The sequence below is a fragment of the Crotalus tigris genome, unplaced genomic scaffold (assembly GCF_016545835.1).
Source record: "Crotalus tigris isolate CLP2741 ecotype Arizona unplaced genomic scaffold, ASM1654583v1 scf7180000017994.786943, whole genome shotgun sequence".
Classification (NCBI taxonomy): Eukaryota; Metazoa; Chordata; class Lepidosauria; order Squamata; family Viperidae; genus Crotalus; species Crotalus tigris.
This window is the reverse complement of record NW_024096761.1, coordinates 30,178-44,437: the sequence shown is the minus strand read 5'-3', so window position 1 is coordinate 44,437 and position 14,260 is coordinate 30,178. Positions and strand designations below refer to the sequence as shown.

Sequence of the window (14,260 nt, the reverse complement as noted above, 5' to 3'; positions counted from 1 at the left end):
ATATTTACTCTAATATTATTTGTTCTGGTCCTTAAAATAAAGATCAAGAAAATGAGAGCACTCTGATGTCAGAAGCTGCGGCCAAGAGTTCATATGGCTACGAAAAACTACACAAAATATCACCCATTACTTATATTGATTTTATTTTATAAATATGTTGTTATCCCTCAGAATCTCATTTGTGAGATGGGTGGTCATTTCAAACAAACAACAAACACCATGCAGAGGAGGGAAGGATTGTTGGAAAACAAAACAAAGCAAAACAAAACAAAAACAGCCTGGAAAATAAAACCAAAGATAGATGGGTGAAAAAAGGAAGAACTGAGAAAACAAACCAAGGCTTGAAAAGTCAGGTAGACTGAAGAAAACTTAACAGATACAAAACTTTTACCCTTAAGAAAGAAGGGATTTGAGCTAAAATATAGCTAAAAATCTGAACAAACTTTAGTGCATTGGACCCAGTTTTTGTCCAGAAAGAAAGGTTTATATTAGTTGAGCATCTTGCATATTAAAAAGAAGGTGAAACCAAAATCTAAGAAATACTTAATCTGGATATCAATTCTGTTCCATTCTTGTAGGTTAGAGTAGAATAAGGTACATCAATTATTAACTATTAATACAACTATGGATTACTTTTCCCAATATAAATTAAGGAAAAAAGATCAATGACTGATAACTTTGTAGGCAAATCCTATTTTTCAGTTTTTGTTTTTTAAAGATAAATTGATCATAAATCATAATAAATATTGATTAATTGAATTATACTTTTGCTTCATTATCCATCGTACCCACCGACCCATGTTCCCACATAACTGAAATGTAGCAATTCTATAAATCCAGCAGATGGCAGCACATAGCTGCTTTTAGTTATGTAAAACCAAAAATAAAAAAGAATTAAATAAGATCAAATCAAATGAAAATATTTATCATAGTCATTGACTAGCATAAAATAATGTAGAAAAATAAAAATTTCATTAACACTAAAATCTACATGAAAACTAAATGCATATGAAAACTACACAATGGAATATAAATTGTATTAAAATAGCATATTAATTAGTATCTTGATAAACTTGATTTTACATTTAGACTAATAAAAGATATTAGTGAGCTTTAGAAACAATGTATAATAATAAAAATCAAGGGGCTAAATAATGATACAAAAATAAAGACCTGCCTTTTTCTGATCTAATATTTCAGTTAAATCAAAATGTATTTAGTCAAAATCCAATCCAATTCAAGATACAATAGTTATAAATGATGACAATGCTAATAATTATGATGATGTGAGATTCCTTATGGTTGTGCAGCAAGGCTATTTATTTCTAAGACTACTCTTAGAGGTAGTTACTCACAAAGTTTCCGTGCTAAAAAAAAATGTAGCCATAGTGTATATTATTTTATCTAATAAAAGATACTGAATATACAATTTAACAGGATATTAACCAAAGATTTGAGGAGGGGATTCAATAAAGATTTTCTAAGATCTCTGTAAAAAATTTCCAGTATAGCACTACGTATGCCAAGAACCCAATGGCTCGTACATCACACAGATAAACCCTTTCTGCATAGGCAATCTTGCTCACCTTCAAGAACTGCTTAAGGTAAAATATAAATTGCAGCATTTGTGGTAGCTTCAGTGCGGCTGCCTAGAGGTTCAGTCTTCTCCTAGCCTTCCAGAGGCTAGGTAGACCAGTCCCAGCATCAGCTGCCGAAGGGCAGTCAAAACAGTCAAGCTGGCAGGAAGTTAGAAATAATGTCCACATCTGGCGCTTTTATTGCTCTCAATCATTGTTTGTTTACTTAGGTAAGAAAATATTTCTGAAATGATGAACTAGTAGCATATAAAGCTGTTTTAGGACCATGTGGTATATTTTTCAATTAAATGGTGCAGTACCAAATTTGATTTACAATAGAACAGGGGTAGTCAACCTTGGATCTTTTATGACTCGTGGTGGCTCAGGAATTCTGGGAGTTGAAGTCCACGAGTCATAACAGAGCCAAGGTTGACTACCCCTGCAATAGAACAACTTGTTTTGCTCTAGAGCTAAACAATTATCTTCTAGCTGTTCTACAAAGTATAAGTGCCTAACTTAGATTTTGCTAATTATATTTATTGGCTACACCTTCTTTCCTCTTTTTTTTAAAAACAGAGATAATAATAGCCATAACCTGGGCAGATCTATTGGTAAAAATGAAAAGGGAAGATAGAAATTGGAACACAGAGCTCAGAATTGGTTTATAGTTGGACACAGAGTTCTTAGCTAGACTGGAAAATTAAAACTCTCTCACATACACTCCTCTGGGCCAAAGACTGTGGCAAATCCCATTTTGTATTGCTATCAAGAAGAGTTCTTGAACATGTTCCTGTATTTACTGTAAACTAAACTGGACTCAAGGGAGTCCAGGAAAGAAAAACCAAATGTACAGATACAGAATAGCATCTGCCTCAATAGTAACAACTGTGAGAAGGATTTTCGAGTTCTAGTGGACAATCACTTAAATATGAACCAGCAGTGTGCTGCAGCAGCCCCAAAAGCTAAAGCAGACCTACACTGCATTAATAGAGGGATAGAATCAAGACCATGTGAAGTTTAATACCATTTTATAATGCCTAGGTAAGATTACACTTGGAATATTGAATCCGGTTTTGGTTGCCATGATATAAAAAAGATGTTGAGACTTTAGGGAAAAAGTGCAAAGAAGAGCAACAAAGATGATTAGGGGTCTGTAGGCTAAAACATACTATATGAAGAACAATTGCAGGAAATGTCTAGTTTAATGAAAAGAAGGACTACGGGTGACATGATAGAAATGTTCCAATATCTGAGGGGCTGCCACAAGGAAGAGGGGCTGGCTTTCATGACTAAGGCAGAGTTTGAACTCACAGTTTCCTGCTTTCTAGCTTGGGATCTTAAGCGCTAGACCAAACTGGCTCAAATTCATTGTGCTACCTACTGTCATATGGTACCTTACTAAATATCAAATAAGCAACATTAAAAATCAATGCATAAAATGATGATGGGAGTTGATTTTAATGGTCATGCCAATACCACACATATATCCCCAAAATTTGAGTAAAGAGTGATTTAAAACAAATGATGCTGTAATTTTTTTGTTATCAAAGTCCTTGTTTTCAATACTATACCTATGAGCAATATTCAGTAACAACATGCCGGATATGTTGAGTTACTGTTGTCTTGTAATATTTTTAAAGTCACAAGAACTTAAATGTTACTTTAAATCAGTAGTTTGCTAAAACATTTTTTTTAGGTGGCATCCCCTTCTATGCAAAACTTCTTTTATGATTTCTAATGCTAATAGCAGGGGCAATATTTTCACTGATATAAGATGTTCTGTGATAATGACTGGGCTATGCTCAAGGCCTAATTCTGTAAAGAAATTGTTGCTTAATGCTGCTTTCATGCATTCTTAAAATAATATACAGAAAACAAGAAATATACCAGAAGATTCTCAGGTTTGATGTCTCTGTGGACAATACTGAGACCATGAAGATATTTCAGTGCACTGGCTAGATTGTAGACCATGGCACTTCCATCACGCTCTGTGTATTTTGTTGAAGATGTAATAGCATCAAAAAGATCTCCTCCCTGTAAATAAAAATGTTGAAAGGAAATGACAAAAAAATGAAACAATTTATATTATTAATGTTTAGATCAATGACATAGCTTAATTTAAAAGTTAGTTACATTAAGGGTTTATTTAGGAAGATAATATTTGTATTAACAGTTCCATATGAAATGATGTAGACAAAATAACAATAACAATAAAAAGCTATATATAGCTGATCATTATTTATTACTCATTTTCACTCCAAACTGAACGTGAGTGGACAGAATCTTTTCAGATGGCCTCTTGTGGTGTTACCAGCAGATGGGCTGAGGCTATGGATCCCAAAGAGGTGGGCAGACATTTCAGTGATCTTAGTTCTGTCTCTGACAGGCTGGACCTTTGTACAGCCCCACCTGGCTTCCAGAGTGAAGAATGGGAGTTTGCTTCCTTGGGGATGGGGGAGGAGAGGTCCTTAAAGAATAACTGAGTGATGGTTAATTAATTAGAGTAATGATTGGGAGTTGATGGAATGGTGTTCAATTGATTATGCCCCTATCTGAGCAGGTGGATAAGATGATGGAAGTTAGGGTATTATAATAATACTATAACTTATGTTAATTGGTACACTGTACAGGCCTATATTTGCTTCATTTTTATAACTTTAGTAATTCCTTTAATTTCTACAAGATTCAACAACCCATTATAATACTGTATATACATAACAAAAATGAATTGGCTATAAAATAGTTTTAAAAGTTAAAAAGTTAGGTTTAGGGTTACTTTACCAATCTGGGTACCTCCCAGATATAGTATATGGATTTCAATTTCCAGAATTTCTCAGCATATACAAACAGAATGCAAGAATTCATAAGTATAGAAAGATTACTTGAGAACTATCTATTTTCATACATAAAAATGTGGATAAAATGAGATTTTTAAAATATAAGACAACAGTTTCTGCTATACATATCAAGAAATATAGCACCTAATATTAAAATACAAAAAAAAAAAATCAAGAAAAATCTATGAGGTCTCATGTTGAACCTGATGGGTTTTTTTCTAATCAGAGTTTATTTCTGCAATATTTTCTATACTTGGATGGAATATCAAAAAGAAACAGAAAAGTCATGGTATGCTTGTATATGACTATATAGTTTTCTGTTCAGTGACAATTAAGAATATTTCCAGATCTCTGAAACGCTCAACAACATATTATGCAATAATGGTAAACATAAACCTAAAACCTCACCTTGACCAATTCCATCACCAAATACAGCTCAGTTGCAGTATCCATTTCCTCTACTAGCATAATAATATTGGGATGTTTCACTCGGCGTAGAATTGACACTTCATTTTCAATCAAGTGTTCCTATATATTGTTAGAAGAGGAGGAAAGCGTATTTTTTTAACTAATATAATCTGAAGAATTAAATGAGAAACAGCAATCTAGAGTGATCTTTCCAGTATTCATCTCGATACTTGATCATGTGGCTATCTATTTACAAAACAATAAATTGGAATTGGAAATCCCTTTACTAATAATAGCTCCAAAATATACTAATTAAAGTTACTTTAGTATGAAAACCAATCACTGATCAATAATATATTTGGTGTTTTCAATTGCAAGTAGCCAACTAGGTGCATTCCCATAGCTGTTTATTTAAAATATCAGAATTGTGATCCTCAGCACAGTACAAGCATTCTGTTTTCATGCACCATGCATTTGTGAAGAAGACTGTGGGAAGTACATGTGAATAGTTTATGAGCAAGGAACAATAGCAGTATTTGAAAAGTCCAATGCTATTTTTGTATTCATCATAAAGATAAAAAATTGATTTATGTTCAAATTGATTTTCGTTTCATTAGCCGTTACTCTAATACTTTAGTTACTAGAAACCCATGTGCTAAGTGTGAATATTCTGTGAATAAGTGGTACATCACACATTGCTTTAACAATTCGCACCTTTGTTAACCATTATAAGAAAGCATCAACAGTCTTTCTGGAACAAACATATGTCTGCTCCAAAGAAATATGTGCTGAATGGGAAAAAATGCAATATATGAATGACAATAAGGTTGGAACTCAGTAAATGGCCTAATAGGGAAAAGGTGGAACTCATACTAAAGTTGGAATAAAGGACAGATTGAAATAACTTAAGTCACAACAATTAGTATATCAGAAGAAATAACAGAAATAAAATATAACATGTTATATGTAATGAGTGCATTATTTTTGTATATAGCTGGGGTTCTTTTGTAACCTTGCATTAAACTGAAAGGAAGAAGAGATTTGATAATAAACTTGCTGTGTAATTTTGCTACAAGTGAAGGGAGAGACATGTTTTGTTGGCAGAATATATTAAAGCTACTTAAGCAGTTGCTGAATATCCTTCTTTGAATCTGCTAGTAAGACATTGAGAGAACACATTGCTCTTTCACTGCAGCTAAATCAAACCCTTATGGAACAGTAAACCAAAGACAATTTCTAGTAAAACATGTACAGAACTTCACAAACTTAGTTATCATAACTTCAAGTAATGATTCATCTGACAAATCTCTAGGCTGATACAAAAACAAGAACTGAAGACAGTCACAGCCATCAAAAAACCTCTCTAGAAAAATAATATTTGAAGCATGCACCTTTCCCTATTTTGTTACAAAATATCAAATAAAGCACTAATCTACCAGTTGCTTCCAGGATCCTATTCACACAAAATACAATCAAATATTATTCTGATCATCATATTCTGAAACTGGATACTTTTTACAATTCCTACAATTATAACAGTTAAAGACTAAGTCTACATATTTGCTTATTTCCCTTATAACTTATTCTATACTTTCAACTGTGTCTCTAGTTATTCTGGTACTGGGATTTTTAAAAAATATACCCACCTTAATTTTTTAAAAATAAAATTAAAGAGTAAGGGGGATGGCTTAATATTACTGATTTTTTTTTATTTTTTTCAATACCCAGTTCAATAATTTACAACTTGGACTATCTTTATGAAATTTCCCTAAGGATAGTTTTGTGAATATACATGCACTGTTATAGCTTTATATGAAGAACATTTTACCCAGAAGGTGTAAATGCTGTTCCAAGAAAAAATATTTTCCAACAGTAGTAATAAGTGAATACTTAAAATAGTTTAATATTCTGGTATTATGATACAGGAATTCAGTATTTCTTCTTTACCTTTCCACAACATTTTCCTTTGTCAATAATCTTCAGGGCAAATTCCTTTCTGGTGGATCTACAAAGAACAAAAGGAGGAGAGAAGAGTGCTTAAATAATTCTTTTGTTTGAGTACACACTGTGAAAATATCTTTGTTCAAAGGGAACAGATTACAAAATGAAGATAGAACGGCTTTTGCTTCTTTCTCTCAGCAAGTCATGTCTGCTGTTGCCTTGACTACAAAAGCCAGCCTTTCTGTTATCATTTAATTTACTGAGATATAAAACTTCACATTGTGTCCAGATTTATGGTCAGGTACTTCATATTTTTCACCCTATTTTAATAAACATACAGCTTTGTAGTTCTATTATAATATTTACAGATCTGTCAGAGAATAAGGAATAAGATGGACATATTTCTTTGAAATTCATTATATCAGCTACTCATTCCACATTTATATCCTTAAAGGACAAGCCATATTAGAAATATTCACCAGTGTCTATTAACTTAGACAATTCAGAGAAATCTTGTTTTGGGAAGGCAGTTGTCTTAATTATATATACAATACAATGAATCATAATTCAATTTTTTGTTGAAGCTACAGGTTTAAGAAGTGTTTAATGTAGCATTATTTAGGATTTCACCATATAGTTTTGCTAACCATATTTTCTAGTGGAAACTATAAAGGTAACTTCATTTGAAAATAAAACATTACAGAAGGAATAAATGTTATGGATTGAAATGGTGTGTCTAGTTTATATATTACTCAATGTTACCCTTTTTGGCTACAAGTAGTCCAAGACTTTCAACCATAATAGAGCCTGCCAGTTAAGTGGTAAGATGTAAAAATTGTAAAACTGGTTACCACATGATTGACCCAATCAAATTGACCTTTTTTGCAGAGTTCATTAAGTGAATGCTTGGTTTTAAAGCAAATGCTACAGTTATTCAGCAAACACTGTGGAACAACCCATTGTTAAGCAAACTCATTTTTTATTTATTGACCACTTTTGCCATAAATTGAAACTAAACATCTGTTTTCAGCAAGAATATAATAAATCATGGTCTGCATAATATTGGAATAATCTATGGAACTATAAAACACCTTTCTATTGTGGCCAATTAACAAAAAGAAACACCAAGAATAAGAATAATAAACATTACACATTCAGGCATATAGGCTATCAAATCTTGCTATACAAGCATAACACCAGAATTGCATATATTGAAGGTGGTTGGTTCAGTAGAAGTATAACACTGCTATGAAAGCACAGCTGTGTCTGCCAGGTTGTCATAGTTACAACTGCAGCCAGCTGAGAATGAAAGGGGGAAAAAGACAACTCAATAATATCTTAAGAAAAAGTAGACTGGATTGTATAAGAGTTATACAAGTGGAAGAAATTTGAGCAAATAGCACTATTCCTTAAACTTCTGCATACACTTTTCAAATATGATACCTGCTAGTTCTCTAATCCCCCATTCAGAATCTCTACATTTTAAAAAAAAACAAATAATTGCCATGACTACAAAATTAAAGATGTTTTCTAATTAATAAAAAAAATTCTTACCAAAAATTAGAAGCAGTTCAGAAAAGGAGCTGTGCTGTCAAGAAATACAAATAGATTCCCACTATAACTAATTAAAGCAACTGAAAACATGTCAGCCCCAAGTCAATTGTTACTTTTCTATGCTTCTAACTTACTATTTTTTCAGTCATTACCAGTAATATGTATTTTGCATCATTCCAAAAGATAAAAGTTCATCCTTTCATTTTGTTTCGTTTTTGAATTTATTTAGCGTATGGCATATCATACAACGATTTGCAAAATATATTAACATTTCACCAAGATTTAAAAAAAAACACAATAAAATACGAATGTTAAAATGTTAAATGTTAAAAATGTTAAAAATCTCTATAATCAGACACCAACATCTAAGCCATCTAACCAATGAATCACAACATTGTTCATATTAGAAAAAAAACCAGATATTGGACCAGTATATGCCCTTAGCTTACAACTGGTCATGATCTACAGTTTGATGTGGGACCCCGCAGTCACACTGAAGGGAGGATACTATGCCGTGCAGGTGCAAATCCTTTTCAGGATTGTCCATTGCTGGCATAGTACTTCAAAAACCTGATACCTAGGTTCATTTATATGTCTTCGTATGTCTGGATCTTCAGCAACTCATTTGGCCTTCCATTGGGAATAGATATAAAAGTTATTGAGCAGATGTTGTGTAAGTGGTAATGGGGGCTTCCTAGATTTGAACCTTGTTTTTAAACAAAGTTACCTTTATAATTTCCACTAAAAACTCTAATTTACACTACTGTCTTGTGGAATTTGTAATCATAGCTGACAATTACTATACAAAAGGAAAAAGAATGGTGTTGGCCTATCTTTGCTAATAAAGTTATTGATACACTGAATATTCCCATTATTCTTACCATTTGTCCCTTATATGATTTATTTATTTATTTATTCAATTTCTATAACCTAGCATCTCAACCAAGTGTCTCTATTTAAGAAATATTTTCCCCAACCTTTCTAACAATGAGCTTGGACAAAAAAAAAGTGAAATAGCTAGAAACATGAAACTGCATAGAATATCAAGAATATACATTGTAGTTTGACTAATAATATTAGTTTCTAGTGCTAATAATATTTTTTCAAAATTTCCTGCTAGTCACTGAATTAGTATATATAATCCATTATCATGATGGGCATCATGCTCCCCCCCAGGTAAATAGATAAATAATTTTGATATTTATTTTCACATGCCAATAATAGTTATGAGATTTGTAGTAGAGATTTCCAGTTTTTTAACATGTTCCAGAAAGGAGGAAGAACCTTTAAAATTCTCCTTGAAATTACAATAATTTGCCTATATGTTCTCACTGTTCATTCTAAAGTTGCAATGAAATAATGTTATACATACTCACCGTTCTATGCATTCCTTTACCACAGCAAAATTACCATCACCAATCACCTTTCCCACTTTGTACTTTTCAAGAATGGTGGATGTCTCAGAGTACTTGTTTCCATTTATGCCTTCAAGACACAAAAAGGTAAATGTTAGAGAAAATACAAATATAAACAATTGCTATAGAATTGTTAAAATACAAAGATAAACAGTTGCTATAAAACTGTTTAAAAATCAGAATAAAATGAATCCAAAATGGAAGAAAAGGTTTAAGTAAGGCTCTTTATTAAGATTTTAAACAAGAAATATAAAAATAAGAATAGTTAGGAGAACGAGAAGAAATGAAGAAAGGAAAGATAAAGTCAAAAGTGAAGAAAAAAGGAAATAATGAAAATATAAAGGAGTAACTTCTAATTTTCTTTTGCAGCAGTTGTAAGTTTTAAATGTAAATTAATCCCTTGCTCTATAGATAAAACATGACTTTCATTTTTTCTATATTCTATTTTTTTTCTAATCATGAAATCCATATATCATAAATTCATTCTTTTCTGTTTCACGCAAAAAGTTGATATGAGGTTTCCAGTCAGCATTAAACTTATATATTTTTTCTTTGATCAAAGATGTTCTAAGATGAAAGAGATTGTGTTACTTTGCTAAAATTTACAGCCCCTTCACATTTGCAAAGGCCACAAGAGGCTTCTGCACATGTGAAGCAGCTGCACCAAAGTTACTTCCATTCTTGCTAGTATTCTGCAGCATGACTTGCTAAAATCCTGAAGCCTGTGCCACTGGGAAAATCTGTGAGGATATCCCCACATCACGAAAGCCAGAGAACGCTATGACCCACAGCCTTCTTTAAGAATTATGCCCCCCAGCTTGTATTGAGAGAGATTGCCCTTGCTGTCCTGTCTTTGCGTTTTAGAATATTACCAATCTTCTCCTTGAAACTGAAGTGTTTTCCAGAACTTCCTAAAGCCAGAAGTACCTCCTTAGAAACATCTGACTTTTGCAAATGACAGAGGTAAGAGTCAACGGAAAGCTTGAAGACAACAGGAAGTGTTTCATTGCAACAAAGTATACTTCAATAAAGAGAATCCAGTTACTTTTAGAGCACGGTTTTCTTAAATAAGGCCAAATTAACTTGCCTTGCTCATTTTTCTAATGCAGACATGATGGGCCCAGATACGGCCCACAGGGCCACCCTGGAGGCAAGGGACTGGCCCCGCTACCCCGGTGCTGGCCCATCCTAGCCCGCACAGGAGGCAGTGAGCACGTGGTGCCCAGTGATGCCCGAAAGAAGCCACAGACCACTGCCTCTCAGTGGCCCATCAGCCAGCGAATTCTGGGGTCCTGCAGCCTGCACAGTGCAGGTTGGTCCAAGTGCTGTGGCCACTGGGGGAAGCATGCGATCCAGCCTGCCGGCTGCACAGGTGCAGCCATTGCAAGCACGGGCAAGAAAAGATGGATGGTGGGGCAACAGTGAGGCAACAGAAAAAAAATATAGAAAAATAAAAATCACATTAAAAATCAATCTTATAAATCAGATATACAAAACCTAGGCACAGAGAAGCCACCTCAGCAATGTACCCTTCTAACCATGTCTCTGGTTCCCTGAGAGCACCAGGCCTGATAACATAACTGGATCTTGTGGGCCTTCCAGAATATCAAAGGAATAGAGGTAATCTAATTTGGGAGAAAGAAGGTTCCATAAGGTAGGCGCCACAGCAGAGAAGTCATGTATCCAAGAACCTACCAAATGCAGGTCCATAGCTGATGGTACCCACTGCATGACTTCTTTGCCAGATCTAATGGGGCAAGCTAATGTAACCAGGGAGAGGCAGTCCTCTGATAACCCAGTCCCATGCCATTAGGTAACACCTCTACACTAGTGAGTAAAAGCAGGTTATCCCTAACAGGAAGACTCTAATTACAATATTATAAATCACTACTGGTGCCATTCATCTGCGATTTATATATACATCAGATTATAGTTATGTTTAAGTAAAGTTAGACAATAAAGTTTAATATTTCTAGATTATAATATCACTTACATGGATATTTATTTCAAAAAAGAATCTGAAATTAACACTAACATGCCTGATTGGATTCTTACCTTCAGGATTCAGGTAAGGAGATATTTCAGGCACACCATTTACATTAGAAGAAGATTCACAAGGAGGGAGAATCTGTCAGTAGACAAAACAACTAATGCTATGGCAATAACATACATCAAAATGCAAAACAAATTGAAATGTTGGATATATATTAAATATTTAATAATTGTTATTTAATATTTCTGAACTATAGTTTCAGACATCCATCAAATGTTAAATAAGATTTAATTGGCATTTTCTAACAGTTCAAAGACATATCTGTTAATGCATGGGTCTAGCTTAGTTTTTTAGGATCAGATAAATACACTGTCGATTATAGGATGCAATCCAGTTTTTTCTTAAAGCATTATCATATACTTTTTATCAATAACCATACTTAATCCTTTAGACTTCTTGAACAGGTAATACTGAAAATTAGTGGGACTTAAAAAAACTCATCTAACCTAAACTTCACTTATTGCAATGGGTCCATTTTGAGTATTTCCGGATCCCGAAAACGTAACCTATATTTTTACAATTTGGTTTTAACAGAAAAGAAAAAGAAACCGAAAAGACTAATACAATCATAGTCTTGGAAAGATTCTTTTGGTCTAATCCAAATAAAAACATTCAAAATGGATGATGGTCTAGTTTGGTTCTAGCCAATGAAATCAATCTGCCATGCCAGCTGTTGAACTGCTCTTACTGTTAGGGCTTAACATTCACTTGGAATATGTTTTAAATCTAAAACCTAATAATAAATTTAAATCTAATAATAATTTCCAATTATGTTATCAATATTCTAAATGTGAATAAGTATTATTAATCCCACCTAATATTTTTATGAAACAGATGAAATCACATAAAATATACCTTGAGTCCTCGAAAACTTCCAGGACTAGTTGGTGAGGAACCAGATGATTTTGTTGATTTAGGAGTAGAAATCTGGCTGCTGGGGGCTCCACTGACTTATAAAAAAAGAAGAGAAATGAACGTGTTATACAGTAAAATAAAAGTTGGAGTTCTGGTAAAGAGGTGATGCTTTCAATTGATCTATGGTGATACACAGTATGAGAAGTATAACAAGTTCAACAAGATATGCTTATCAAGAGCTGTTAAATCCTGTTTCTAATGCTTGTATCCATCACTTTTTTTTCAAAGAAGCAATCTTATTTTTTCTTTGTTTTCAACATTTTCAATGGTTCATTGTATTTAAACGTTCCCCCCCCCCAGATAATTCTCTTTGCTAAGTCCTTTTCCTTGGCTATCCTTAGGACTTTTTAAGAAAGTCTTCCTTGGTATGTCAATTCAAGCATCAGCACAATCTTTCCAGACTGGTATCCTTCCTTTTATATTATGACCACAGTTCCCAGAGTTCTCAAATAACAAATTGGAAAGATTGCTTTTAAGAGTTTTCTTCTGTATTGTACTGGTAACCATTGATAGTTATCTTGTCTATCTGTAAGCTTTATGTATATGCTTTGTTTATCGACTTCTTAGCTATTATTGTTTCACTATCAAATGTTTTATCAGTAAATCCTTCTCAAGAAAATCCATTGGATTACTGTAATGCACGGACTAATCCTTGCAGGTTGTTCAGAAATTGTAGCTGGCCTCAAATAGTGCAGATGCTATATTACTCACAGGTGCTACATTGCTCCTGTAGAAATAACTATGTGGTTCAATGTGCTTATTTGTTTACAAGACTAAGACCCAAGTTATATACAGGAGTACCTATTCTTTAAATCTGACCTTCACATCTTATGGAACATCTTTTGCAGGTCCAACCACTAATTACAGTCTCCTTCTAATTAAGCCTGATTCCCGAAACAACATAAAAAGTCAATTTTGTTTTCCTGAGATCTATATTGTGGACAAATTCTCTAGGTGTCAAGTCAGACCTGTCCTTATTAGAGTTTAGGAGGGGCTGTCTTAACCAAGTCTTTCAGGTTTCTTACATTTTTATTCCACCGTTCATATAATTACCTCGTATTAAGTCAAACAGATCCATGCTCCCTTAAAACACACATTTTTACAATGTCCTGTACTTACTAAATTTTGAGACACAGTAGCAGACTAGATAAATATGAAACTAAAAAAAGCTAAAATTGTCAAAAGGTAACATTCTCTTGAACTTCATACCTAGTGCATGGAATTCACAACTGGACAACATAAATGGATTCTCTGTGCCCTTATTATGGCTAAAAGACCAATACCGCAATACTGGAAAAGTAAATGTATGTCCTCATTCACTCAACTAATAGAAAACCTGGTTATATTTGTCACCTTTGAGTGGATTGCCTATAGATGTAGACTTTGTATGGATAAGTGTAATGAAATCTAGAATTAATTTACACAAATGACAGTAGATTAAATAGATAATTAAGGTTATATTACTATTAGAAATTAATATATCTGTACTTGAATATTATTTACATCAGATAAATATATATATAGAATTGTTAACTGCTCATTGATACATTTTATTTTTTG

The 14,260-nt window shown here is 33.2% G+C and overlaps 1 protein-coding gene across 1 annotated transcript in view; it reads right to left on the bottom strand.

Annotated features, from left to right (window-relative positions):
- Positions 1 to 14,260, bottom strand: part of DCLK2 (doublecortin like kinase 2) — a gene marked incomplete at its 5' end in the record, with an annotated part of 52,373 nt that overhangs the window by 19,180 nt on the left and 18,933 nt on the right. Inside the window, 6 exons of the mRNA XM_039346430.1 lie at positions 3,465 to 3,611; positions 4,823 to 4,942; positions 6,770 to 6,827; positions 9,694 to 9,802; positions 11,788 to 11,860; positions 12,641 to 12,735. Coding sequence (XP_039202364.1) covers positions 3,465 to 3,611; positions 4,823 to 4,942; positions 6,770 to 6,827; positions 9,694 to 9,802; positions 11,788 to 11,860; positions 12,641 to 12,735 — 602 coding nt within the window. The remainder of the gene's footprint in view (positions 1 to 3,464; positions 3,612 to 4,822; positions 4,943 to 6,769; positions 6,828 to 9,693; positions 9,803 to 11,787; positions 11,861 to 12,640; positions 12,736 to 14,260) is intronic.